This window comes from Zea mays, chromosome 2 (genome assembly GCF_902167145.1).
Source record: "Zea mays cultivar B73 chromosome 2, Zm-B73-REFERENCE-NAM-5.0, whole genome shotgun sequence".
Classification (NCBI taxonomy): Eukaryota; Viridiplantae; Streptophyta; class Magnoliopsida; order Poales; family Poaceae; genus Zea; species Zea mays.
In genome coordinates this window covers 6,671,924-6,698,463 of record NC_050097.1, presented here as the reverse complement: position 1 = coordinate 6,698,463, position 26,540 = coordinate 6,671,924, and the positions used below count along the sequence as shown (strand labels likewise).

The 26,540-nt window shown below is 44.6% G+C and overlaps 5 protein-coding genes across 7 annotated transcripts; 3 read left to right on the top strand and 2 right to left on the bottom strand.

Moving 5' to 3' along the window:
• The first annotated feature begins 99 nt into the window (after window positions 1-99).
• Window positions 100-5,682, top strand: LOC103645869 (uncharacterized). The gene is made up of 2 exons (XM_008670575.3): window positions 100-1,015; window positions 5,166-5,682. The coding sequence occupies exons 1-2, from the start codon at window positions 643-645 to the stop codon at window positions 5,525-5,527; spliced, it is 735 nt and encodes a 244-aa protein (XP_008668797.1). The 5' UTR covers window positions 100-642; the 3' UTR covers window positions 5,528-5,682.
• On the top strand, window positions 5,683-7,102 carry LOC100285885 (uncharacterized). The gene is made up of 2 exons (NM_001158775.2): window positions 5,683-6,176; window positions 6,324-7,102. The coding sequence occupies exons 1-2, from the start codon at window positions 5,859-5,861 to the stop codon at window positions 6,591-6,593; spliced, it is 588 nt and encodes a 195-aa protein (NP_001152247.2). The 5' UTR covers window positions 5,683-5,858; the 3' UTR covers window positions 6,594-7,102.
• A 3,336-nt stretch (window positions 7,103-10,438) lies between these two features.
• On the bottom strand, window positions 10,439-13,235 carry LOC100272947 (uncharacterized). The gene is made up of 10 exons (NM_001147399.1): window positions 13,054-13,235; window positions 12,865-12,960; window positions 12,625-12,699; window positions 12,406-12,474; window positions 12,187-12,263; window positions 11,735-11,823; window positions 11,528-11,657; window positions 11,258-11,348; window positions 11,085-11,150; window positions 10,439-10,993 (listed from the first exon to the last, which is right to left on the bottom strand). The coding sequence occupies exons 1-10, from the start codon at window positions 13,186-13,188 to the stop codon at window positions 10,874-10,876; spliced, it is 948 nt and encodes a 315-aa protein (NP_001140871.1). The 5' UTR covers window positions 13,189-13,235; the 3' UTR covers window positions 10,439-10,873.
• Window positions 13,236-13,351: 116 nt separating this feature from the next.
• Window positions 13,352-22,519, top strand: LOC103645870 (uncharacterized aarF domain-containing protein kinase At1g71810, chloroplastic). 2 transcript variants are annotated; one of them, NM_001357695.1, is made up of 21 exons: window positions 13,543-13,933; window positions 14,057-14,101; window positions 14,171-14,209; window positions 14,328-14,498; window positions 15,432-15,584; window positions 15,781-15,816; window positions 16,508-16,551; window positions 16,875-16,965; window positions 17,058-17,099; window positions 17,196-17,304; window positions 19,283-19,397; window positions 19,550-19,599; window positions 19,759-19,837; window positions 19,917-19,967; window positions 20,103-20,244; window positions 20,465-20,509; window positions 20,845-20,949; window positions 21,055-21,096; window positions 21,561-21,746; window positions 21,940-22,059; window positions 22,147-22,519. In NM_001357695.1, the coding sequence occupies exons 1-21, from the start codon at window positions 13,589-13,591 to the stop codon at window positions 22,246-22,248; spliced, it is 2,112 nt and encodes a 703-aa protein (NP_001344624.1). In that variant the 5' UTR covers window positions 13,543-13,588; the 3' UTR covers window positions 22,249-22,519. The 2 variants fall into 2 exon arrangements, with proteins under 2 accessions (XP_008668799.1, NP_001344624.1); XM_008670577.4 differs by lacking the exons at window positions 21,561-21,746; window positions 21,940-22,059; window positions 22,147-22,519 and adding an exon at window positions 21,276-21,554 and having other exon boundaries at window positions 13,352-13,933.
• Window positions 22,520-22,628: 109 nt separating this feature from the next.
• LOC100191326 (Shikimate kinase 1 chloroplastic) lies at window positions 22,629-25,945 on the bottom strand. 2 transcript variants are annotated; one of them, XM_008668798.4, is made up of 10 exons: window positions 25,453-25,945; window positions 24,492-24,538; window positions 24,290-24,344; window positions 24,120-24,192; window positions 23,922-24,009; window positions 23,587-23,669; window positions 23,382-23,511; window positions 23,187-23,265; window positions 22,991-23,055; window positions 22,629-22,889 (listed from the first exon to the last, which is right to left on the bottom strand). In XM_008668798.4, the coding sequence occupies exons 1-10, from the start codon at window positions 25,655-25,657 to the stop codon at window positions 22,836-22,838; spliced, it is 879 nt and encodes a 292-aa protein (XP_008667020.1). In that variant the 5' UTR covers window positions 25,658-25,945; the 3' UTR covers window positions 22,629-22,835. The 2 variants fall into 2 exon arrangements, with proteins under 2 accessions (XP_008667020.1, NP_001130232.1); NM_001136760.1 differs by having other exon boundaries at window positions 22,631-22,889; window positions 25,450-25,892.
• Window positions 25,946-26,540: the final 595 nt, after the last annotated feature.

Here is a 26,540-nt window from a genome sequence, read left to right as displayed (position 1 = left end):
GGTACACACGGGAACACGACAATCTTCGCGGCTGGCGGCTGGCGGCTGCGGCCTCGCCCGCGCGCGAAGTTGACTGGTGGATCGGGGTGTTCCGGGGTCGCCTCACCAGCCAGTCAGCCACCATCAGCCAAACGGCACCCGCGCGACGTGTCGGCGTACAGGCGTCTCGCCGCGAGTCCTCGGCAGCCGCACGACTCACGGGGTGGGCTCAGCTTCACCGGGCGGTGAACGGCCCGCGTCGTCCGCGCCACTCGCTGTCAGCAGAGCAGATCACATGGACCATGCAGAGGAGCGGACTCAAGCAGTGCAACAGAAGGCACAGACAGAGGGAGTCAAGGAAGACAATCAGAGCCCGCGCAGCCGTCGTGTACCAAAGCCAAATACCAAGTACATCGGTGCAGAGTGGCGCGTATAGGTATACGGAGTTATACGTATTGATGAGGGCAGGTGTGCCGGTATAAATAATATTGTAATCGTTTCTAAACTCAGTCTGGAACATGTTATTGCCGAGTCGGCAAGAAAGGAATAGATACCAGAGAAATTCCTGGCGTGAACCACGGGTGTTGTTCACATTTGGTACCAGAGCCAATACTGGATCCTCCACACGGGTACTGGACGAGATCGCAATCGAAGTTGGGCGGCATGGCGCCAGCGAAGACGGACGATCCTTTGTCCCAGCTTCTGGCGAAGATCGAGGAGGGAAACAAGGAGACTCACCGACGCATGGAGGCGATTCAGGGGGCGGTGGGAAATATGGAGGCGGCGGTCAAGGTGGTGATGACGGAGCACGGAGATCTTCAGAAGTGGAAACCGGAGGTGGAAGCGAAAGTGACGGAGATTTCTGATGCTCTAAAGGCGATCCAGATCCAGATGGGAAAGATGGAGAAGAAGCCGCTCGGTTTCGGGTCGAGACAGGAAGAAGAAGGAGAAGACGGATTTCTGAAGCCGCCACCATCTGATTCTTCGAATTTGGAGTTTCGTCGTGAAGAAGGGCGGACCCAATTCTCGCATGGAGGTATGAACTCGCCCTGGAACTCCAACTCTTTCAGATTCGAGGCTGCTGGAAACCATTCCTTTGGCGACTGGTCACATGGGTCCGGATCGGGTATACCTAGTATGAGTTTCCCTGTTTTTGATGGATCCAACCCTAAGCTGTGGAGAACGCGGTGTGAAACCTACTTTGATTTCTATTCTGTTGCTCGTCCCATGTGGATTCGGTTGGCCATCATGCATTTTGAGGGTGCGGCGTTATTCTGGTTACAATCTGTAGAACATCGGCTTAGATACATGAAGTGGGATGAATTCTGTTCTGGATTGTATAACAGATTTGGAAGGGATCAACATGGTACCTTGATTCGACACTTCTATCACATATACCAGCAGAACTCAGTGGTGGAATATGTGGAACAGTTTGACATGCTGTTACATCAACTACTAGCCCATGAAAGCCAGTTGACGCCAATGATGATCACTTCCAGATTTGTGGATGGTTTAAAGGATGATATACAGGCTGTGGTGGCCATTCAACGCCCAGCCGATCTGGACACAGCCTGTTCGCTAGCTCTATTACAGGAGGATATGTTGACACAACCCAATCGGAAGGAAGGCAGGAGAGTGGAATTGGGTGGTTATACTAGACCCTCCAATCCCTCCATGAAGACTGCGACCATGGCTGGACATCAAGTATCAGTTACCACAAGTCGGATCCATCCCTTGTCGGAAGATCGTCGTAGGCCGTCTGGGAGCGGTGGAAGGACGGAGGATCAGAAACTTGCTGCCTTGAAGTCCTACAGAAGAGCCAAGGGCTTATGTTTTAAATGTGGTGAAAAGTGGAATTATAATCACCATTGCTCTAACAGTGTTCCTCTTCATGTGGTGGAGGAGATGTGGGCTGTGACTGATCAGGGAAAGGAGGAAGGGGACACTGATCCAAAGGATGAGCATTATGAAACTGAGAACGAGGAGGCAGTGTTGGCGTTGTCTACGGCGGCAGTAAATGGTAGTGAAAACAACAGGACTATTCGGTTATGGGCCTCGATTCACTGTCAACAGGTGCTCGTATTGGTGGATTCTGGTAGCTCGGCTAGTTTTATGGGTACCCATCTGATGGAAGTAGTGAAAGGGGTGCAGAATTTGGTCAGACCTGTTAAAGTCAAAGTTGCTGACGGGTACTATTTGTGGTGTGAAAAATGGGTACCAAGCTGTCAATGGCTATGTGAGGGAATAACTTTTTATACTGATTTCAAGTTCTTGCCATTGGACGGTTATGATCTTATACTAGGGATGGACTGGTTGGAGGATCTTAGTCCTATGTCTATAGACTGGGCTGCAAAATGGATGGAGTTCGTGTACAAGGGTAAGAAAGTGCAGTTACAAGGCGTAACTCCTAAATTAAAAGCTTGTACTCCCATGTCTAGTGTGCAATTGAAGGGTTTGCTCAGGAAGGAAGCGGTGGAACAAGTAATCGAGTTGAGGATCACCATGGAGACTGAGACAAACACTGTTCCCGATCAGATTGTTGAGTTGGTGAACAAATACCAGGAATTGTTTGCAGCCCCAAAAGGCCTGCCTCCAAAGAGGTTGTTTGATCATGACATTCCTTTGTTGCCTGGTGTAAATCCTTTCCGACTCAGGCCTTATCGATACACTCCTCAACAAAAAAATGAGATTGAGAAACAGATTAAGGAAATGTTGGAAGGTGGAATTATCCAGCAGAGTTCCAGTCCCTTCGCTTCACCGGTGCTGTTAGTAAAGAAGAAGGATGGAGAGTGGAGGTTATGCGTGGACTACAGGAAACTCAATGCTTATACGGTGAAGAATAGGTTTCCCATGCCAGTTTTTGATGAGATTGCAGATGAGCTGAGTGGAGCCACCGTATTCACAAAGTTGGACCATAGGGCTGGTTACCATCAAATCAGGATTAAAGAGGGAGAGGAGTATAAAACGACCTTCCATACGCATAATGGACACTATGAATATAAGGTCATGCCATTCGGTCTGACAGGAGCACCGGCTACCTTTCAAGATTTTATGAATCACATCTTAGCTCCCCTTTTGAGAAAGTGTGTTGTGGTATTCTTGGATGATATTTTGGTTTATAGTACTACTTTAGAAGATCACGTTGGACATTTGGAACAGGTTTTTGGTATTCTGACCCAAAATCAGTTGAAACTAAAACAATCCAAGTGTAAGTTTGCCCAAGACAAATTGGAATTTTTGGGCCATGTAATCAGTGCTGCTGGTATTTCGACTGAACCAGCCAAGGTGGAAGTGATAAAAAATTGGCCAATTCCGAAATCTGTCAAGGAGGTGAGAAGTTTTTTGGGTATGGCGGGGTATTACCGACGTTTTGTGGCAGGGTTTGGCATCATAAGTAAACCTCTGACCAACCTGCTGAAGAAAGATCAAATGTTTGTTTGGACTGACACCACACAAAAATCTTTTGAGGCGTTGAAAGATGCTCTAGTCAAGGCACCAGTTCTGGTAATTCCAGATTTTGCTAAAACCTTTGTGATTGAAACTGATGCTAGTGGGGTAGGCATTGGAGCTGTATTACAGCAAGATGGACATCCTATCGCCTATATTAGTAAAGCTCTGGGTCCCAGGAATGCTGCTTTGTCAACATATGAGAAGGAGTGCTTGGCGATACTTTTTGCAGTTGATCATTGGAGACCTTATTTGCAACATGCCCAGTTTCTCATTAAAACCGACCAGCAAAGTTTGACTCACCTGGATGATCAAAGGGTCACAACACCTTGGCAACAAAAGGCTTTGACTAAACTAATGGGCCTTAATTTTCAAATTATCTACAAGAAGGGGGTAGAGAACAAGGTAGCTGATGCCTTATCCAGAAGGGCAGATTTACAATCCGATGACACTACCCTGCAACTGCATGTCCTGAGTAGTTCCTCTATGATCCCTAGCTGGCTGACTGAGGTCACGAAAGGATATGAAAATGATGAAGTTGCTCAGAAAATTCTTAGTGCTTTATCTACAGGACATCCGTTGGAGCATTATACGTTGGTGGCCGGGGTGATCAAGCATAAAGGCAGGGTGTGGCTGGGTCACAATCAAGATTTGCAGACGAAGGTTATGTCTTCACTGCATGACAGTGCCATAGGGGGACACTCAGGTTTTCCGGTAACATACAGAAGAATTAAAGCAATATTTAGTTGGCCTGGAATGAAAAATCAGATTCGTGAGTTTGTTGGCACTTGCTCAATCTGTCAGCAGGCCAAGCCGGATAGGAGCAAATATCCTGGACTTCTGTTACCCCTACCCATCCCAGATCATGCCTGGCAAGTCGTGACGATGGACTTTATTTCTGGGCTGCCTGTGTCCCACAAGTACAATTGTATCATGGTTGTGGTGGATAAGTTTTCGAAGTATGCACATTTCCTAGCACTAGCTCATCCGTTCACAGCTTTAACCGTAGCTAAGCTTTATCTGTCAGACATATATAAGTTGCATGGACTGCCATCGTCGATTGTGTCTGATCGGGATCCCATATTCACTAGCAAGTTATGGCAAGAACTGTTCAGATTGGCTGGGACAAAGCTGTGCATGAGTAGTGCCTATCATCCACAGTCTGATGGTCAGACAGAAAGGGTTAATCAGTGTTTGGAAGCTTATCTGAGATGCTTCGTTCATTCTTGCCCCAAACAGTGGTATTCTTGGCTCTCGCTGGCTGAATTTTGGTATAACACTTGCTATCATACCGCTCTGGGTAAATCTCCTTTCGAAGTGTTATACGGTCATGCTCCTTCTCAGCTTGGATTAGACACCGTTGATCAGTGTTCGGTTCCTGATTTACAAACTTGGTTGCTTGGTCACCAACAGATGCTACAGCAAGTAAAGTTCCATCTTCAGCGTGCTCAGGACAGAATGAAGAAACAGGCTGATAAGGGTCGAGTGGAACGTACTTATACTGTGGGCGATCAAGTTTTTCTGAAACTTCAGCCCTTCTGTCAACGATCAGTGGCTGACAGACCAGTTTCTAAACTGGCATTTCGGTTTTTTTGGTCCCTTTGAGGTGATTAAGCAGATCAATCCTGTGGCCTATGAACTAGCGTTACCATCTGGGAGTGCTATCCACCCGGTCTTTCATGTATCGCAGTTAAAATCGGCCAACGGCGTGCGGGTTCCTAGCACTGACTCTCTTCCAGATATCTTTACTGGGTTGCAGGTGCCGGAGGAAGTTCTGGAGTCCAGGCTTCTTCGTAAAGGGGGTAAGGTGATTTCGCAGTTGCTCATTAAGTGGTCCAATTGGCCGGTGTCACTGTCAACCTGGGAGGATGAAGAGGCCATTAAGCAGAAATTTCCACAAGCACCAGCTTGGGGTCAAGCTGTCGTTAAAGAAGGGGGAAATGTCAGCAGAGCAGATCACATGGACCATGCAGAGGAGCGGACTCAAGCAGTGCAACAGAAGGCACAGACAGAGGGAGTCAAGGAAGACAATCAGAGCCCGCGCAGCCGTCGTGTACCAAAGCCAAATACCAAGTACATCGGTGCAGAGTGGCGCGTATAGGTATACGGAGTTATACGTATTGATGAGGGCAGGTGTGCCGGTATAAATAATATTGTAATCGTTTCTAAACTCAGTCTGGAACATGTTATTGCCGAGTCGGCAAGAAAGGAATAGATACCAGAGAAATTCCTGGCGTGAACCACGGGTGTTGTTCACACTCGCTGTCCCTGCCTGACTCTTAAAAAGGGCGGCGTGTCACCGCCTGGTTACTCACAGTCATAGATTCACGCCGCGGAACGCGGATTCCAAGAACCCAAGTGAATCGCGGCTCCTCGAGTCCGGCGGTGCCGTCCGGAGAGGTAGAGCTAGACTGCTAGAGCACAGCCCCGCCATGGCGGCCGCGGCGCGCGCGATCATCTGCGAGCTGGCGCCGCAGAAGGTGTCGTCGACGGCGTCGGGGCCCGCGGCGCCGAAGAAGCGTGACGCCGGGACGAAGGTGGTGCTGCAGCCCCGCCTCTGCACGCTCCGGTCGTACGGCGCCGGCAGCGGCGTGGTGACGCGGAGGATTCTGGCCGGGGAGGAGGACGGCAGCGGGGCCGCCGACTCGGGCGGCTCCGCGGCGTTGCCGTTCTTCGCCTCGCTCGCTGACTACATCGAGAGCTCCCGCAAGAGCCAGGACTTCGAGACCATCTCCGGCCGCCTCGCCATGGTGAGTGACTGATGAGGGCCCGCTCTGCTCTGCTCTGCTCTGCTGTCTGCTCTACTCCTCCCTGTACACAGAGTACACGTCGGATCCACGGCACGGCTGAATTAAACCTCGCGCTGCCGGTGCTGCTACGTACGTACGTACATGCAGGTGGCGTTCGCGGCGGCGGTGGCCGTGGAGACGACGACGGGCAGCTCCCTGTTCAAGAAGCTGGACACCATGGAGATCGAGGAGGCGGCGGGGGTGTGCGTGGCGGTGGTCGCCAGCGCCGCGGCGTTCGCATGGGCCTCCAGCGCGCGCAATAGGATCGGGCAGATGTTCACGCTGGGCTGCAACGCCTTCGTCGACTCCCTGATCGACAATATCGTCGAGGCGCTCTTCTCCGAGGGCGAGCTGCAGGACTGGTCCGATGACATATGAACATGCACATGCATATATAGAGACTAATAGTAGACAGACAGTAATACAGTATACGTACATACATAGAGTCAACTATTAACAGTAAGACACTAGGTAGATGAAGTTGTTAAGTGAGTTCCATGCATTTTCGCAAGCTTCGTCATCGCTGCACAACGGCAAGGCTGAATATTTCAGAGATGGATCGTTGATTAGAGCTCCGCATTCTGCGTAGGAACACACAAGCAGGGATGTCTTTCAGAAGTGAGGCGGCTCTTAAAGCCTTCAAGGTTGTGAAATATGTAGATCTCTTCTCTTGGGAGAAATAGTGGTATCCTACTATCCTAGGCTCTGGAAAGATTGGCCCCCAGAATTAACTGTACCTGCTACTAGTACTACTAGCTATACCGAGTGTATTTAGAGAATGAATCATGTAATCAAATCCATGTAATATATGCCAAGTGTAGTCAGAGTCAAATCTGGAGTATTGATTCTTGACATTGTACCACATGGAGTGGAAATGAGAGCCTATACACCGCGTTTCTCTAGCCTATCTCCAGCTACCCAAACGCCTGTGCATACTCATTTTTTGCACTCACGTTCAGTTACTCATCTTCCATCAGAGCGCAGGGCGTGAAACTGCCTCCAACAATGTATGGTCCTGAACTCTAAATTTAGAGAACCTAACCTCCTATAAAACATCCAACAATGAACAGTAAAGCATCCAGTAAAATAGCGGTCCGTCCTTTCGCACGCTATTTTTGGAGAGGTTCACTGTGTATCCGCTATCCGGCCACCGGGCGCAAGCTTCGCCACCTTCGAGGACACCAAGTTGAGCGCATAGACAAGTGCGGCAAGGGTGTCCTCGGCGGCGGGCATGACGAAGCTCTCGGATATGACGGTGGAGCGCTACGATCTGTGGGGCGTCCTCGGCGGCGGGTACCTCACACAGGCGCAAGGCCAGTTCGTTGGTTTCGCAGTCCTTCAACCCCGGACCCCGTGGTGTCGACCTGGGCGGCCGTCCAAGAGGGCCATGATGGAGATCAGACCGTGTACATGCGCCACGAGGAGGCCGGAAAAGACGCTTCCTGGACGCATGCATCGTCGCCACCGGAGTTCTCTAGGCAGGCCACGTACTTGTGACATCCGATGTGTGCATGTGAACATTGCTTCTGTCACTGCTACTCACATGTTGTATATAGCAATTCAAGCGAAGTGTTAATGACAACTTTGGATGTCTTTGTTCGATCACATTGTTTGGTCCGATTTGCAACTTGGGGTGTGTTCGGAGCTCCTCCCCGAGCTATGCACTCCACGTGTTCGATGAAATGTCTGAGAGACCATACTAGGGAAGAGACCGTTTACTTGATATAGATGATGTAAATATAGAGGACGCTGCTGGAGAGGGTAAAGATATAGATAACGAAATATTTTAGAGGGTGTTGTAAAGGACAGAGAATATTACTTTAGAGGATGGAATTTAGGGGACATTGCTGGAGACAGCTCGAGGACGTGCAAAATAATACTCCAAATCTACGGGTTTCTCTCTTCTCTGGGGTCCATATGTGCACCCTCATGCGTGTTTCTCTCTTCTGTGCGGGTTCATATGTGCACCCTCATGCGTTCGATCGTATGCACGCTCGCATTGGTACTATACGACTGAGTCTGCATCTGACTCCCGCGGGAGATAGCCTTTACGTGTCCCTTACTCCATTTCTATGTGTCTGAACAAACACTATACGACTGAGTCAGAGCGAATAAAATTAGCACCTGTATAGAGAGAGGTCTAGGGGCGGAGCAAGGGGGCCGGCAGGGGCCATGGCCCCTTCCAAGGCTGTGACACATACAAGAGAATATATATATATATATATATATATATATATATATATATATATATATATATATATATATATATATATATATATATATATATATATATATATATATATAGTTGAAATTTTGTGTGTAAATATATATACTCTAAATTTTATGCAGTGTAATTAATCAAAGATTTAATATAGTGGTTAGTAATATATGATCCATAACTCTAGTGTAGTATGTCAACCAAAGTTTAAAGGAGACAAAAAAGATAAAATATTCGTTAAATGACCAATCAATGCATTAAACGTCAAACCTAATTCGCCTACAGACGCTGATATCTGAACCTCACCCTTTATACTTCATCGTATTGTCTGGCTAGGCAGCTGCCGATTGCCACTGACCACTTGACTTGCCTCTACCATAACCCCACAACCAAAGTCCAAAGAAGGTGATCACGCGAAGCAGCAAAATGAGCGGCAATAACTTATATACATACTATATTAGATCTTGTGGATAATAAAATCTACAAATTTCAACTAAAGTTGTCACCTGATAACATTATACAATATTTTTATTATACAATATTTTTATCATATAGTATTGATGAATTGGCCGGCCCCCTTATATCACAATCCTGGCTCCGCCCCTGGAGAGGTCTATATGGGGAGAGCGTTTCTCTCTTACCGCGAGTCCATATGGGTACCCTCATGCATGTTGTGATGGAAACGTTTGATCGTTTGCGCGCTCGCGTTGGTACTATTACTGTATAAAATGTGCATCTGCATCCGACTCCCGCAGGTGTCCCTTACTCCAATCCTATGTGTTTGAACAAACACTATCTATATGATTGTGGTTGCCTGTATAGAAGCAACCAGGCTCCCCACACGCTTTAATCGGATACGAGATTGTGATTGGTTACTTGTATGCGAGGATACCGATCTGCATGTGCATGTACAGGCTAGGCCTATATTCCATCACCCGTATGCACGCGTGGAGACGGAGCGAACGGTCTTTGCTGGCGAGCCAGGCGCGCGGGAGGCCGGCCCACGGGAGCCACTCAACCAATCACACGTTAGATGACTGAATCAGAGCGTATAAAATTAATTAGCAGATGTATAGAGAGAGGTCTATATGGGGAGAGAAATTGCCATGTAATCAAGCTTTTTGTACAACAAACTACCAAACATCATGAAAAAATATTAAAATAATATTTTGATCTCGTAAATACCAAACTTCTGTCGAGGGCGGGACTCACCAACATTTGGTAGTGACTCCTTGATGCCTTGACCTCACATATAGTGTGTTGTTGGTTTCATGATCTCGTAAAGATCTTTAGAAAGAAAGAGTCGTTTCCATAATACAATCTTATAATTTAGTAAAAAAAAACATTTTCAGGTAGCAACGAGCATCCAAAACCAGTTTTCTTGGCAACAAACAAACAAATAATAAGATTTTGAAATAATCTGAATTGAACGATCTAAAATAAATTCCAAATATTTAATACGAATGGATAATTTGGCTTAATTAATAAGAGTTAGTTTGACAACTCCATTATTTTTCTTTGGGAAATGGGAATTCTTTGAAAAAACGGGGTTACCAAACTAGCTCTAAATGTACTTTTTTTTGTGACGAATTTCTCCTTGCAGTATGCACTTTCAACTTTATGAACCTGCGGACTATAAACAAGAAAACTAGATCCTTCATTCAGTAATCAGTTACAACTTGGGTAGTGTTTGGTTCGCAGACCTTGAAGGGAAGTGGGTGGTCTTGGTCCTCAATTCCTCATCAGATCAGTTGATGTTACAGCTAGCACTTCTTGCGGACCTCAAAGGTCAGTATTCTCTCGGTCTCTCCATTGTTTTCAAGGCGCAGACTCGATCTACGATTCAAATTTGTTAATATTCAACTATCGCTTATTCAAAAAACCTGCAGTTTCCACTGTACAAATTCAGTATTATTGCTTCCATATATATTTTTTGAAAGGTTCAGAAGGGGTTTTGAGGCCCCTGCTGGTAGAATAACACTAACAAAAGATTGGATTCATATTTGAAAAAAACGTTATTTATATAATGTCCACTTTCATAGTATGAATATTACAGCATACAAGATATTAATGGTCAAAGTGTGGTATTGGAGAGGACAATCGCGCATTATATACGAAAACAAAAGATGGGAGTAAATGAGTAATATTGGGGCACACGTGTATGATAGTAAATGGCAGCAGATTAGGCTATTGTTTTTGTCATCGTGTGAATTTCCTTCCCTTTGGAGTTTCGAGCACTTGACTTCCCTGTGGCCTGAGTTTTTGATGTCTACAGAAGTACAGGAATCGACGGTGATGATTAGGGTTTCTCCTTCCTACGCCTCGATCCTCTCCTCCACCCGATTCCTCAGGCTCAACGAACCAACAGCAGTAGTAATCAGAAGCGGTGAAACAATATCGAGTCCAGTGATGCTAGTACACTACTCAGGTTACATTTTGATCAGGATGCATTCTCAATTGCTTCAATGCACCCCAACACGCTTGCCTTTTGGGACATCGCTGACATAAGCGCCTCATGGGCTGCTTTGTTGTTCTTCAGAAGTGATGCAGCAAACAGGACCTGAAATACCAAAAGAACGGCATCAACCGACATTTAGGCTATGACATGGTTCTGTTTCTGTTAGGCCAAGAGAGATGGAAGTATAACTCACTGCCCATCTGGTAAGGTTTTGTTGCTGATCTTTGCTTAGTTGCGGCTTAGTTCTGTTTATGAACCTCTACAAGCAAACAAACGGGAAATTCTTCAGATGGAATTCTCTAAAAAATATAGAGAAAATGTGGCAATAAATAGAATTATTGAGGACATGATAAACTCTTAAAGCACCTGAAGGGTGAAAAGATCTGCTGATTGACCTACAACTTTGTCATATTCTAGACCTTCAGCAGCCAGTCCTGCCATTGAAACTACAGCTAACCTGAGAACAAAAATTGTAGGTGTCAGTAGCTTTCATACTTGTTTGATCCTAGTGACTTTTTTGCAGGTGTGCAGTGCAAAGTTCAACTTTACACTATGAACACCAAGCTACCCACTGTATATTACAGGCATGGACAGGTTAAAAACTGTAGATTACATGCATGGAAAAAAGAGGGTTACCTGTCTAGTTCTTTTCCATCAAGCTGCCCACTGTATATTAGCTTTTGTAATTGCTCATCTATCAAATTAACATGCTCCTTTCCGATGTCCAAAGAATATCCAAGGATAGGGAGGCCAATCAAATAGGCGACTGGATTTTCAACAGAACATCCATTTAGTAAATTACTACTGCAGATATAATTTTGCTAGGAAATGAGAATCACATACCTAGGAAATGAGCAGCTTCATGCCTAGCAATCCTCTCCTGGTAGTCAGGAAAGACTGTAGAGAACGCTCCGATTGCTGCTTGCAGAAGACTGCAATGATGGTATGCATAATTAACATGGTTTGACAATTAATATGCAACATTTTTACATGGAGCGTGCAAATTTCTCTGTCCCAAAAGAATGAGCATCATTTTATATTGGGATACAATTTGTCATGTTAGCAGTAATGCATTGAACCGAATGACCATTTTGCATGTTCCTGTTTTTTTTTTCTTTTTTTCTTTAGACAGTCTAAGTTATATGAGGACACTAGTCTTGCCTTATTCATGTCTAAGCAAACTTTGCTCCAGGACATGATGTAATTTTGGAGACAGATACATCTGTATAAGGCCATGGAAAAGATTATGCATCTGAATCTCTCTTCCAAACATGCACAGGAGAAGAAACACGTACCCTGGAGCGACGCTTCCGACAGCCAATACGATCAATGAAATGCTTCCAATCAAGTAGGGGACAAAGAAGCCCCAATCCTGGCAGAAATAATAGTAGAAGATTCATTAAACCTTGAATTTCTTTTCATTTAGATGTCGGGATCACAATCAATTTTGCAGGTACCCCATGATTCTAGTCCTCTGAAAGTACATAGAGCAGGTGTCATGGAAATAGCAATACCCCAGGGAGCTGGCCTGCAAGGACGGCTAAGAATCCAGTGGTACCCACAACTGTAAACAAGAATGCCGCCTGCACTCAAAGAAGACGCAGGATTACACTCTGAAAAGCACGGGATATTTAGCTCTGAATGATGCTACATTTGCCTCGGCTAACAGCTGAACAGCAGTCAGCATTTCAAATACGAAAGACTGGAACTGTGGAGCAAGTAACAACACTCACATCATTTCTAACACTTGGAATTGCTAAATTCTCAGCATTCTTGATTCCAAGGGTAGTGAGCTCCCGTAGAGATGTCTGTTTCAGAATGCAGGCTCATCAGTTAGAATCAATCAGAGCCAGACACAACCATCAAATGCTACTGCATTGTAAAAATTGCACGAGCAAAACGCATGACAGGAGTACGCATCCTGCAAACACGAAGCGCTCAATCATTGATGCCTGAGAAGATACAGCACTGACCGTCCGGCGCGACACATAGGGCTGCGAGCCCCACCGCTTGGCCCATCCGCTCTCTCTCAGCTGGTCCAGCGCCTGCCTAACATCATCGCTGCTTTTCTGCAGCAGCATCCAACCCAAATGTATCAGCTAATCAGATTGCTTGCTAACCAATCAGAAAACCGGTGCTGCGGACTGCCCCTCGGCGCTCACCTTATCGATGGCGGCCTGCAGCGCTTTGAGGTCCACCCCGGACGCCGCCGAAGACGAGGCTGCCGCGGCGCGCCACCGGCGGCGCGGCCCGACGTAGCTGGCGGTGGGCGCGACGAGAATGGCCACGATCGCCATTGGCTCCCCCGTGCGCGCGGTTCTGCGGCCCACCACCAACGGTATTGGATAACATAGTTCAGAGTTCAGAAGAGTCGGGCACCAGACACGTTTCGTCGTGATCTTCTGAGAGGCGTAGATTTCGTGCGCCGCTGAACGTGCCGTCGTGTCGTCTCCTACGCCCCCCGGCGATTTTCCGATTTTCGTAGATTCTGGGCCGCGCGTTCGGAGGTGGAGTTTGCGCCGGAAAATGCTGAGCCACAAAAAATCACGCCGTTACAAACACTACTACTCCATTTGGCGCCTATGCCTATCCCATCCGTTTCTCCAGTTTCGTCTTCCCCGCTCGCTGCAGCTCCACTCAGAGCCTCCGTTCCCAACTCGAATCTCCCCAGATCCTCCGCATCATCTGAAAACCCAGATGCTTCTCCTCCAGCCCAGTGCAGTCCCTGCGCCTGCTCTGCGGGGGAGGCCTCGGCCACGTCGGCGGCTGGTGCCGCCTCCCCTCGCCTCCGCGCCCGCTTCCATCGTCGTCAGCTCCGACGAGGACGCATTCACCAGGTGCTCCGGGTACCTGTTCGAGGAGGGCGCGGCCACCGAGTCGGAGCTCCCCACCGCGTACGACCTCCCCGGCATCGCGGCCGTGTACCGCCGCCGCCCGCTCCTCGTGCTCCGCCGCTCCCTGCAGATCGGCACCTCCTTCGGCCGGTGGTTCGCGCTGCGGTACCTCGATCGCGTCAACGAGCGCGCCGACGACATGTTCGAGGTCCGCGCTCACGCTCCGTTTGCTTGTGATCCGTCCCGTGCACGCTTTCTGTTTGATCAAATTCCCTGGCGTGTTTCACCATCTGTGCTTGACACGATGAGTTGGTTGGTGTTGTCTTTGCAGCTTCGGGCGGCTCAGCTCAGGAGGATACTCTTGGAGCTTGGCCCGGTATGTCTCATTTCCTATTGCCTTATCTGATGATCATAAAGTTTATTGATGTTCCTTTTTTAATCACAGGCATTTGTGAAGATCGCACAAGCAGTTTCGTCACGGCCGGTGAGGTTCACTAGTCATTATATTTTTATTTCACCTGTTCATATTGCGATTGCAAGCTTGGAGTGCCTTAGCTTTAGATGTTTGACATTTGTCGCCTTCTTTGTTTCATTTGCTGCAGGATGTTGTTCCACCTGCATACCTTGATGAGCTCTCACTACTTCAGGACCGCATAGCACCATTTTCAAACGATGTTGCTTTTAATATTATAGAGAAAGAGCTTGGGCTTCCACTGGATATGGTTTTCTCTGAGATAACACCAGAGCCTGTTGCTGCTGCATCTCTTGGGCAGGTGTGATCACTTTATCATTTTTAATGTATTCATTCATGTCATGAATCGATTAACCACTCTTAGCAGCATTTTGTATTTCTAAATACGAAAGCAGAGCACAGTTGCATGTAGTCACGTGCATTTGGATAGTTGAGCTATTACCTATTAGTTATCTGGCTGCAATATAATTGCATCCTCTCTACATTTTCATTTACCGTGATTGGTTCGCGGCAGTGGGCACGCCTGGCTCGCGCGGGCCTGTCCCGATCGAAACGAGCGTCGCCGCTTCCCTCCGCATGCAGGTGAAAGAGCCCAAAACGGCCTTGCCTACACCCGCGCGTACAGGCTCTGTGCAGCCAACCAAACGCGCATGCAGGCGCAGTCAATGCACGCGAGCAGCCTGGGCGCGAGCGGCAGGCGAACCAATCACGCCCAATTGTTTCAAGTTCGAACACCAAACTGATATGCACTGAACTTCAGCTTTGCACATTAATATTTGCTTTTGTGTGTTCCTCTAAAGGGACGAAAATAAGTGCACTTCAAATTTAGGAGCAACTAAAAGTATTGCCTAGTGCAATGGCTCACTGAATCGTCGTATATCGTGGGTTTGAAGCAACCTCTCTGCGTTTGCGGGGAAAAAGGTTTGCGGCGGTTTATCCCTTTCTCAATCCCCACTTATGTGGGAGCCTCCGGCACTATGTCTGCCCTTTTAAAAGTACTGTATATGTATAGTGGAAATCTGAAAAGTTTCAACACCATATCACATGTTTCTTTGAAGGAACCACAAATGAGTTACTTACCGGAGTTGAATTTGAGAAAACTAAAGGCATAATAGGATGGAACTCTGAACTTCCATGATAAATTCAAATATTAGTCAATTCACACTTCCTAGCATGGACAACCGTGGCATTTCATCTCCAGTGATACAATGTTCAATTTTTCTTACTTTTGTAGGTTTACCAGGCTAGGCTCCGCTCCAGTGGGAAGATTGTTGCTGTCAAAGTACAAAGACCTGGAGTTCAAGCAGCAATTTCATTAGACATATATATCTTGAGGTTCCTAGCTAGTCTTGCAAGGAAGGCTGCCAAGTTGAACACAGACCTTCCAGTAAGTCTGACTGCTGTTAGTGTCCATGTAACGAACTGAAGAATTTGTTTACTCTAAAGAGGTCAAAACAGAAAAATAACCCAACATTAAGGGAAATCCTTTAAAAAAACAACTATATGATTCTGTATCAGTTATGTTGGGCATCTTATATTTTACTTGTTTTCTAATCACATGTATTTGCTTCTTGTATGTGCAGGCTGTGCTTGACGAATGGGCATCAAGCCTATTCCGGGTAACTCTTCTCCATATATGATGGCATGCTATTTAAATAGTGAACATATCTATACATCAGTTTGTTCATTTATTTCAGTTCACTTCAACACATTTCAATTTGGTTATAGCATTTGTAGGCATTGGCATGAGATAAAATTAGACTGTAGTATGAAAAGTAACCATTAACTTGAGGCTTAGAATAGTATTCCTATGCGGACCCTTAAGAATGATTTCAATGGGCTATGTGGATAGTGACAGTTTGCTAGAAAAAAAAACAATCTAGGAAAAATTATGGGAGGTGGAGGTCAACATCCAAAATGTGGTATTGGTTGCGGGATCCAAATGAACATTTAAATTTGTTAATTATTTTTTTGTTCTATGATCCTATTCATAGTTCACTATGCTCAAGTAATTTTGAGGCTGCAAGTTATGGACACATGTTACCATATATCCAAGGAGGAACATAAATATCAATCTTTTTCAATGTGATAGTGGTTTGAAACCATTGCATTTGTACTTTTACCGTGAGAGTCCATAGCTTTTGTGATAAACATGTTTTCAGAAGCCTGGCCAAGAAAAGTTGATATTATTCTAGTATTCTAGCAGGACTGTGCTAGCAGTATTCTAGGCTATTGCAGATTCTGACTAAAACATTAGGTGTATATCCTTAGATATTCACATTGAATACAGGTAAATCACATTTGATGCAGGAGATGGATTATAGAGAAGAAGCAAGAAATGGACTTAAGTTCAGGTTGAATTCTTCATCCATTAGACAAGGTCCAGTTCAATGCATTGTCTTGTCTATGATGGATACACACCTTCATTGAGAAATATATGTTGTTTTAGAGCCTGAATGGTCAAACATCCTTCACTTTCACGACAAATATAGGCAAAACTATTTAGCTTGGAACCATCAGATTTATTTGAGAATTACTTTCCTAATATAAAAATATTTGTAGTTTTTCAGTAAATTATCAATTATTTACATATTAATATAGAAATTGATGTCCAAGTTGCTTGTTTGAAACTATCTCATCATATGGGTTCATGAAACCTCTTCTGATTCTGTGACAGAGAATTGTTTGGGAAATTTAGAGATGTGTCGGTTCCTGAAATGTATCTGGAACAGACAAGAAGGCGAGTCCTTATCATGGAATGGATCGAGGTGCAGTCTGTGATCTTATTGAACTGTTAGCAAATGAACATGCATGCAAAAAATGCAGTTCATAATTCTACTTGCACTCTGTGATCTTCTAGGGGGAAAAGTTATCAGAAGTCAGAGATCAATATTTGGTTGAGGTAAAGGATCTGTCAAAGCTCAAATAATGACATAAAATTGGGCTTCCTAAGCACATTGATCAGATAGATATTATGCTGGCATATTTTACATTACAGGTTGGAGTATATTGTTCACTTTCACAGCTATTAGAATATGGATTCTATCATGCAGATCCACACCCTGGAAATCTTTTGCGTACAGTTGATGGGAAATTAGCCTACTTAGGTAATGGTTATATTTTCTATATCTTCACTAAAGAATGCATGTTTATAGACTTTTGGGTTCCCAGATTACTGTCTTGATCATCCTGAGTGCTGCCCTTTGTGTGACCAAGAGGAGGAAAATATTCAGCTTTCAGAACTTGCTCACATCTTGTGTCTTCACAAGAAGTGTATGGCTTTCAGTCTTATCTCTAGTCAGGCTGCAACACTTATCCCCAGGACCAAAAGAATGCACTTTAATGGATTGGTGGCGCCTCTCTTTTCAGTATGTTCGAAAATATCATCCCAAGGGTTTCAACTCATTGATCGTCCTGGTGGCATGGTGGATTCAGAAACATAGAAATGGTGGCATTTTTTAGGGACCTCAGCCCAGTTTTATTTCCATCATACATGATATTAGAGATGAGACCAAGTTGTGGTGTATGGCAGCAGCCAAGGGTCTTATTAGCTTATGGCCATGACTGCTTTGTTAGCCTTTTGGTTATTACTTAGTTTGTTTTCAGTGTTTTTCTACTATAATGGTCTTGCCCTTCTAAGGGGTTGTTCAAGTCACTTAGAAATTCTTTATGTAAATAGTTGGAGAATGAAACCCTAACCTTAATCAGGGTTGGGAGTGTGTATATATAGCTGAGAGTTGAGGGCCAAGTGCCATTACAATGGAGGTATACACAAAAACGTAAACAACACTCTAACACCCCCCGCAGTCTCAACTCTATCCTGTACAGATGTTGAGACTGGAGCGAAATTCAATGGAAACACTCGACGGCAACCCCTTGGTGAAGATGTCGGCGAACTGCATCGTGGTGGGGACGCTGAGAACCCGAACGTCACCGGCGGCGACACGCTCGGGGACGAAGTGCAGGTCGATCTCCACGTGCTTTGTGTGTTGATGCTGCACGGGATTGGTGGAGTGGTAGACCGGCTGACGTTGTCGCAGTAGACGAGGGCGGCACGCTGGAGGGGTTGTGGAGCTCCTGGAGAAGTTGACGCGGCCAAGAGGCCTCAGCCACACCGTTGGCCACAACATGGTACTCAGCCCGCGGTGGCTGTGGATGGGAGGAAGGGGATGAGAGAGAGAACTAGCTCTGGTACCAAGTTGGAGAATAAAACTCTAACCCTAATCAGGGTTGCGAGTGTATATATATAGCTAAGTATTGAGGACCAAGGCCCATTACAATAGAGGTATACACAGAAACGTAAACAACACTCTAACATAAATAAGTTCTTCCATGTTTGTGCAACATCTTGAGCCGGCCAAAAGAATATGGAAGACTTGGGATCCTACGTGCTGTAAATACTTCATTTGGTTGGCATCTCTCAACCGGTGTTGGACAGCTGATCGGCTAGCTCGTCGGGGAATGGATCACCCGAAAAGATGTCCCCTCTGTGACCAGCAGGATGACAGTGCAACACATTCTTGTAGCTTGTGTCTTTGCGAGGGATGTGTGGTTTAGAACTCTAAGCAGATTGGGGTTGCAATGGTGGGGTTAGGCAGAAAGGATTGTGCCTAAGCCAAAGAGAAAAGGTTTTAACTCCATTGTGAGTTTAGTAGCCTGGCAAATTTGGAAGCATAGAAATGCTTGTGTGTTTGATGAAGTTTCCCCAAACATCAACACAATCTTGCGGTCCATCCATGATGAGCCATTATTATGGGGCCTTGTTGGGGCTTCTGTTCTTTGGAGTGTTTGGCAGTAGTTTGGCATTTTGTTTTTTAGTTTTTAGTTTTTGGCGTACATCATATTTTCTTCTTTATTTTTTCATTTATCGGATGCTTTCTGGGCACCTTGTATTTGGTCTTTTCTAGACCTTTTTTCCTGTCATCTTTTTAATATAATGATGCGCGGTTCTCCCGCGTGTTCGAGAAAAAAACATAAATGATACACAACTTTCCTGTGTGTTTAGGAAAAAAAGAAGAAAAACTTTACAACCAATTGAATGAAGCTCAAATTATTTTGATTAAATGTGACACTATTTGTCAATAGATTTTGGGATGATGGGAGAATTCCGACAAGAACTTCGTGATGGATTTATTGAAGCTTGTCTTCATCTTGTTAACCGTGATTTTGATGCTTTAGCAAAAGACTTTGTAACCCTTGGGTAAGAAAATTATCTGAAGTCTGCACTAATGTGAATCAGTTTTCACACATTAGGTTGGTTCAGTATCATTATGTGATATGTTAGGTTTCTGAAGTGGAATTCGTTTTTACTAATGATCCAGCAAATGCAACTTATCTTTACAAATCTTGCAGTTTACTTCCTCCAACTGCCCAGAAAGGTGAAGTCACAAAGGCATTGACAGGTATTCCAGTTCTGGATGAACGTTGGATATGTTTAAACATCACTTAGAATTAGTTGATCTACTGTTGTACTAATCTCAAATTTGTAGATCAGGAGTCATGTCATATTACTTGTCCAATTGGAATATCACTCGGTATCCCACTTTCTTATTTTGCCCTAGGTGTATTTGAGAATGCTGTTAACAGAGGAGTTCAGAATATAAGCTTTGGAGATCTGTCAGGAAATCTTGGACGAACAATGTACAATTCTAGCTTATAACCATTTTTCAATAGATGTACTGTAAGTTTGTCCTAATAATTAGAGTTAACGTTGTTTCAGGTATAAATTCAAGTTCCAGATACCGTCTTACTTTTCCCTTGTAATTCGAAGGTAATGAGTTTGTCTGCAAAATTTGAGCAAAGTGCTTCACTAATTGAGCTTGCAACCAGGCAGATGCTCTAGAGTACCTCTGATATGTATGTTCTCTGGTTCATCAAATAAGAGGCTTACCATGTGATTTTTCAGCCTTGCTGTTTTAGAAGGTATCGCAATCAGCTTCAATCCAAAGTATAAAGTTCTGGGGAGTTCATATCCATGGATTGCAAGAAAAGTTCTCACTGACAGTTCACCAAAGCTTCGATCAACTTTGCAGACTCTTCTTTATAAGGTTGATATATTTCAGTATTTGTATTCTTTGACGATTTTAAATCATACTAACTGCTAAGGTGTCAATCACGCTAAGTTTACATGATCAATAATCATAACTAATTATTGTTTACTTTGAAATATTTTTCAAGCTTTTTGTCTATATTATGCCCAATATTTTCTACCGTAAATTCTGTTTTGACAATCACATATTTTTCTTCAACTATTATGTTATGTTACAGGATGGCACTTTCCAAATTGATCGCCTGGAATCTTTGTTAACTGAGGTTGGTTTCTTTCGTTCTGTTTTTATAGATGCTACCTATCCCATCCAATATAGTTGTTTTGAGTTATATGTGACATGAATAAAGGTTTAACCGTTTGAAACTTGTTATAAATTTTCCTTCTTAACATGAGGAAGAGGGTGGCCTATTCCAGCCAATTTGTAATGATGATTCACATATCCATTTGGGTTTTTGTACTTTTGTCATTAAACAAAATGGCTAAAGAGGCAGCTCTAATCAATGATGATTTACATGTTTACTATGAATGAATCTTCACTTGGTAGCCTCCTGTGCTATCTATTTATGAGCACATTCCTATTGCACTGTTCTTTTTACAGTCACTTCGTGCAAGAACAGAGCAATCATTGGTCAGAAATGAACAAGATGTCGACAGTACGAGATATGCAATTAAGCAAGTCTTGTCATTCACACTCGCTGACCAGGTTGGACCGAAACCAAACTGGGCAAATAATTTTTGAATACTGAACCATAACCAAACAAGATAGAACTTGGCAGATAAATATTTGAAGCTCTATGCTCTCTTGCAGGGTGCCTTTGTGAAGGACTTACTTCTTCAGGAGATTGCTAAGGTACTAGCCTACTAAAGACACAATTGAATATTGAGTTAGCTTAATCATCATAATATTTGGAAAATCCTAAGAGTATTATGATCACATATTCTAACTATTAAAACCTATCGAAAGCATTTCAGCAGAACTGGTTGCAAAACGTTAATTCATTTGTCAGTTTTTGTTTCACTTTTAAACAGCTTAGGTTCCACTTTTGAACATTCTATGGCATGGATGCTAACAAGGGAGGTATCAAATAGTATACAGTTTATTTTTAAAACCAATAACTACATTTATGTCTTCAATCCGTGACAAACATTCCTTCTAGTTCATCTTCCTTTGGCTTTCATTTTCAGTAAACTTTGATTCACATTTACAAAATATGGAATCTCCTTCCATTCATGTTTTGATTAAAATGAATCTGCATACCTGTTTTGATAAGAATACTTTCTGGCTATGCATTCTCAGGAATTTAGTTTTTGTAGGGAATAGATGCACTTGGTGTAGCCACATTAAGTTCTGCAACGTCTGCAGCAGCCTCCAGATTGCCATTCGGTGGTGGACCATCCCCATTGACCTCACTAGATGACGAAGATGCCACAAACTTAAGAAATCTGTATCGCCTGCTCCTACTTTTATCTAAGGTTTCTCAGAAGGAAAATCCATCTCCAGTAAGTACAATTATCCATATATCTTTCAGCTTTGGTTAGATATGGTATGTGATTGATCAAAAGTATAACATACATTGTGTTTTTACTATGAATACACGTCTCCTCTGATATTAGTTAAATGATTTAAAAAGATATATTGCAAGATTTACAACCTTTTGTTTTGACTCTTTGTTCATTCGGTATTTTTTTTCAGATTCCTGAATATAACAGTGCCATAGAGAAGGAAGGTGGTAGCACGGATGAACTTGCTCTTGCGCTGTATGGAATGACCTCTCTGCCAGAATTTCTTCCAGTTCTTTCTGTCATTCCTGAGGTAAGTTGGACATAAGTTACGTGAGACCATATATGTCAAAATCCACATGGCACATGGCTCATTTGTGTATACCCTTCTCCATCGAAGCTTCCACCGGAGTCCCAACAGCAGTTGCTTCTTCTGCCAGCGGATTTAACCAATCGTATTTTATCTCGGGCTCTCGCGAGAACCATTAGAAGACTCATGTAAAGCCATAGGTGCAGAAATTTTCGGTCCCTGCTTAATTTTTATTTTACTATTCTTTTTGGTTCACTGCTAGAAGATGGGGATTTTTTTAGCATCTCATCTACAACCCAAGATCAATCCCTTTTTTGTTATCTACGATTACTATGTACATATTGTTCAAACTAAAGCAGGCATTGTAAATGGCCCATGTTGTTATGCACATATGGTGTAACTGATAAACTTTAAATATATGTGAACATAGAAATAATTCTGTAATGCAATTTGCCTCGAAAGCATGGATTCATGTCATTTTCTTGTTTCACCATCTGATATCTGACATAGTGAATATTGAAATGACAGTACCATGCTAATGCCCTAATGTCCCCATCAACCATTCATCGAGATAAATAACGAATTGTCATTGTTTTAACTGAAAGTTATTTACTTATTCATTTGCATAAATACAAACTCAAACGGTCCTCTTTCATGCTGCACAAACAATAATCCAACAACACTGTAGAAAGAGTTTAGGCAATAATGCAAAGGTATATGTACAATTAAACAAACAAGGGCCACATGTTGTCAGCATCCTTTCCCTCTCATTCAAGAGGTCAGTTTCTGACCATGGTCTTCTCGGTAAGAAAACTTTCCATCTTTAGCAATGCCTGAAAGGGTTGGCGAGTGAAAATTTCTCAGTTAGATACATATAGCTGTGAAGACCAATTCTGCTAAGACAGAACAGGAAGAAAATAGAATTTTAGGATACCTCAATGGCGATGGTACTAGGTGTAAGTATAGTGACATCATTATGGCCTTGTTTTAATGCAATATCTGCATCATAAAGAATTTGGTCAGTCAATTGATTTTGCAGCATTGTGCTAGCGAATTTGAACACAGCATTAGAAGGGGAAAAAAACAGGATTACACGTAGCAGATGTTACTGAAAATCATTGGAAACCTACGTTCAAGTGAAACTCTGGCATCAGCATTAGCATACGAGTCCATTCTTTGCTCAAAAAGTGACGTAAGTTTTGCATAAGCCTACATTAGAAAATAAGAGGTCCTTAGCACTGTAAGGCTTACAAAAAATAGTATATATTGACTGGAGCTCAAGAGGTCAATTCTCATATGATTGTTACAAGAGTATTAGTGGATACCTTTGCATAAGGATCACCGGATTCCTGATGCAAGAGTGGTCGAGACGCGGTTCCTACAGCAGCGATTCTTCTTGCAAGTGCATCCAGTGGGACATCTAACCATACGGTCAGCCCTTTCTTCATGTAACTCCTACAAAGCCGCAGTAAACTTCGGTGAGAATAGGTCCTGAAGAGCAACGTCAGGGTAGTTTATCACTTCCAGTACCAATTGATTGGTCGGATCACTGCACCACCTCCGGTTGCAACAACCAACCGATGCATTGATGACAGATCCGTCAGGACCTCACTCTTGACAAGTCGAATGAAACAAGAGGATATCAGAAAAGTTGGTTATCAGGTACAGAAGGACTTCAATTGGAACTTAATGCTGTCAGTCGACGATTGCAGCATTTTAGCCCCAGGTGCGGAATTGCCAATTCGATCTTCTTAGAAACAAAAATGAATGGCTTGCGGACTTGGGAGTCTTTTCCCACACTTGCAACCTTCAGTAAGGAAATTAATAAATAAATCTTGTCATCTCTAGAGAGAAAGACATATTACCTCATTATCTCTGAAGAATGTTTCGCTATGGAGCTGAAAGATCTCAGCAACAGATGAAATACCAACAGCCTTCTCTACCAACTTATCACTGCAATTGGAATTGGCCAGTAACATTTGTAAACCATAAGTAAAAAAAAAAGGTTACTTGTGGAAGATTTTGGTGGAGGGTGAAGTTCATTATCGGAGAGAGATACAAACCTGTCGAAGAACGAATAACCTAACACTTCGGATAGTATCTTCCCAACTGTAGTTTTGCCTGAACCCATCATTCCTGCATACCAAAGTACACAAATATCGTACTACGATGATGGGATGAAGCTAGGGTTTGAGGTGAACTGGTGATGTGGAGCTAGAAGCCAAGAACTAACCAACAAGATAAACGCAACGGCCATCCAAGTAAGGCAGAACATCCTGGGCTTTTTGCTGGAGTTTTAACATGTCCGTCATATTAGTAATATATATCCAACATATAAATAGCTATAGCTGTTTGATATATTTTCTCCTTACAAAGAAATTAGCAATTCATCAGTTCCTATTGGGTGGGGGTGGGGTGGTGCATATTTTCCTAACCTGTAGTATGAGAGCGTCATCAGCAGAGTAGTGGACCTTTCCTGTTCCTGCAAACCATTATCATGCGTATCATATCTCAACCGTTTGATAGAAACTAAATTCAAAGTGATATTATCTAAACTGAACACTGGCGTTAATAATGTTTTTTATATACTTGTTAACTAGTAATCACAAGGTAACAACACGTAATGTGGCCCAAAGAGTGGTTTACTGAGGGGCTCCCTAACATCACCTTTCTCTCACGAAAGGTAGCCCTGACAATGACACGAACAGGAACAAGCGCTGACAACTGGCACTACTTTGGAATTCCTTGTACGAAACAGAAAGTATTAGTCGTACTAAAATAGTTGGTATTACAGTATTTGAGTTTCCGTTTGTCGTTCTTACTTCTAATACATCTCTCTTTTCCTTTAATATCTGGTTTTTTTCTTAATATCTCTCTCGTTATTTTGACACCACATCTAAAACGTCAAAAACACATCAACTATTTTTGGAAGAACGGGGGAGAGTGGGTTTAGTCGCATTTGTATTAGGTTTGCGTCCATTTGATTGGATTCTTGTACATGATGATTGACACTGGAAGGAACACAGGCCCATGGCCATGGGGCAATGCGAAGCCGCACCCGGCCATACATGCCGTATGTGAACAGTCAGCGTTTCGCTCCTTGCTGTCCCTTGGCCCGGCCGTCACGTGTCACGTGCGTGAATCGTGTCACGCCACTCCTGGGGCGGGTGGCGGACCAGCAGGCAGCAGCTCTTGGCACGTTGCGGGTACACACCTCCTTTCATCCCGCGAAGTTCCACAGGACAAATAGAAATTACTACTAATCGATCACCCTACTCCAGTCAAATCAAACAATCTGATTTTGGCGTTGTGCCCATAACCAACCAGCGATTTTTTACGTTTAACTACTTACTAATAATAACAACAATAGAGGCGATCGATCGGACTGCTCACCACCTGCAGATTGCGCGGCGCAACGGAGGGCAGGATCCGCGGCCCTCCGCGTATCGGCGCCCAGCAGCACCAGCCTCCGCGGCCTGTCCGCCGCGACCGCGAGCCTCGCCGTCGGGACTCTGGCGCGGCAAGCGGCGCGCGGCGGCTTCTCGAGGCCGGCCCAGGCACGGCCACGCGGCGGCGCGCGGACGCCCACGATGGCCTCCATCTCCTGCCGCCCCGACGAGGAGAGTGAGACGGCCTCCCTCCGGGCGCTGCCGCCGCTAGCTGCTCGACGACCGACCAGCCAGCTGCCGCCTAGGCGGGGGCGCTGCTCGTGTTAGGTGGAGCCGGTGTTGGATAGGTCGGCCATCGCCCGCCGAGGTAATGGAGCGCGCGCGGGCGAGCGGTGGGCAGTGGCGGACGCAGAGGAGAGGAGAGGACGGCCTCCGTGGGGAGACGAGGGGTGGTGTGTTCAGGAGGCGGAGTTTGGTGGTTTGCGGGCGTTTTATACACGGCGAGGCGGTCGTGACTCGCGGCGGGTGGTTTGGTTTGCTGTGGGCGGGGCACGCCACGCCACGCCACGTTTCCAGTAATTTCAAGATCAGAAACCTTTTTCGCGTACTTTTGGCTTTACGCCTTTTCATTCAGGTATGGAGTCGTGTGTGTAAGTAGAACATGAACATGAATTTGTAGGTATATCGCATGCAAATGCCACTCGTGTCATATATAGAAAGAACAATCCAGTGACCAGCCAGGCCGCCAACAGAGAGTTTTCTTCCCCAGGTCTTTTACGAGAGCACCGTACCCAAGACTCCGGGTGCGTTTGGTTGCAATGACAGGACGGAATGGGATGGGACGATCCCTCAAATTAGGTTGTTTGGTTCTGGGTCAAGGGTTGGGACAATATTATCTAGTGTTGTCCCCTGTTGTCCCTCAAAATTGGAGGAACGAGAGAGGACGTCAGGGGACGATCCCGTCCGAGCTGTCCCACAACCAAACACACCCAAGAGTCACGAGTCAATCTCCTCTTGGGTCTTCAGGCAAATTCATCACTCGGGGCTCGGGGGTAGGTTAGTTGAGACTCCTGGTCGGGATGGGATGCAACTACC

What these genes read in the sequence shown, in the direction of transcription:
- LOC100191326 (NM_001136760.1), bottom strand. Translation starts at nt 25,657, where the DNA reads ATGGAGGCCATCGTGGGCGTCCGCGCGCCGCCGCGTGGCCGTGCCTGG. An exon ending in ATGACGCTCTCATACTACAG is followed by an intron (nt 24,345 to 24,491) that starts GTTAGGAAAATA and finishes TTAAAACTCCAG; the next exon opens with CAAAAAGCCCAGGATGTTCT. An exon ending in CATTCTTCAGAGATAATGAG is followed by an intron (nt 23,670 to 23,921) that starts GTAATATGTCTT and finishes CGACTTGTCAAG; the next exon opens with AGTGAGGTCCTGACGGATCT.
- LOC100272947 (NM_001147399.1), bottom strand. Translation starts at nt 13,188, where the DNA reads ATGGCGATCGTGGCCATTCTCGTCGCGCCCACCGCCAGCTACGTCGGG. An exon ending in CCTATGTGTCGCGCCGGACG is followed by an intron (nt 12,700 to 12,864) that starts GTCAGTGCTGTA and finishes ATTCTGAAACAG; the next exon opens with ACATCTCTACGGGAGCTCAC. An exon ending in CAGATCTTTTCACCCTTCAG is followed by an intron (nt 11,151 to 11,257) that starts GTGCTTTAAGAG and finishes GTTTGCTTGTAG; the next exon opens with AGGTTCATAAACAGAACTAA.
- LOC103645870 (NM_001357695.1), top strand. Translation starts at nt 13,589, where the DNA reads ATGCTTCTCCTCCAGCCCAGTGCAGTCCCTGCGCCTGCTCTGCGGGGG. An exon ending in TTCTTCAGGAGATTGCTAAG is followed by an intron (nt 21,097 to 21,560) that starts GTACTAGCCTAC and finishes TAGTTTTTGTAG; the next exon opens with GGAATAGATGCACTTGGTGT. An exon ending in AGAAGGAAAATCCATCTCCA is followed by an intron (nt 21,747 to 21,939) that starts GTAAGTACAATT and finishes ATTTTTTTTCAG; the next exon opens with ATTCCTGAATATAACAGTGC.
- LOC103645869 (XM_008670575.3), top strand. Translation starts at nt 643, where the DNA reads ATGGCGCCAGCGAAGACGGACGATCCTTTGTCCCAGCTTCTGGCGAAG. An exon ending in GACCCAATTCTCGCATGGAG is followed by an intron (nt 1,016 to 5,165) that starts GTATGAACTCGC and finishes ACTCTCTTCCAG; the next exon opens with ATATCTTTACTGGGTTGCAG.
- LOC100285885 (NM_001158775.2), top strand. Translation starts at nt 5,859, where the DNA reads ATGGCGGCCGCGGCGCGCGCGATCATCTGCGAGCTGGCGCCGCAGAAG. An exon ending in TCTCCGGCCGCCTCGCCATG is followed by an intron (nt 6,177 to 6,323) that starts GTGAGTGACTGA and finishes ACGTACATGCAG; the next exon opens with GTGGCGTTCGCGGCGGCGGT.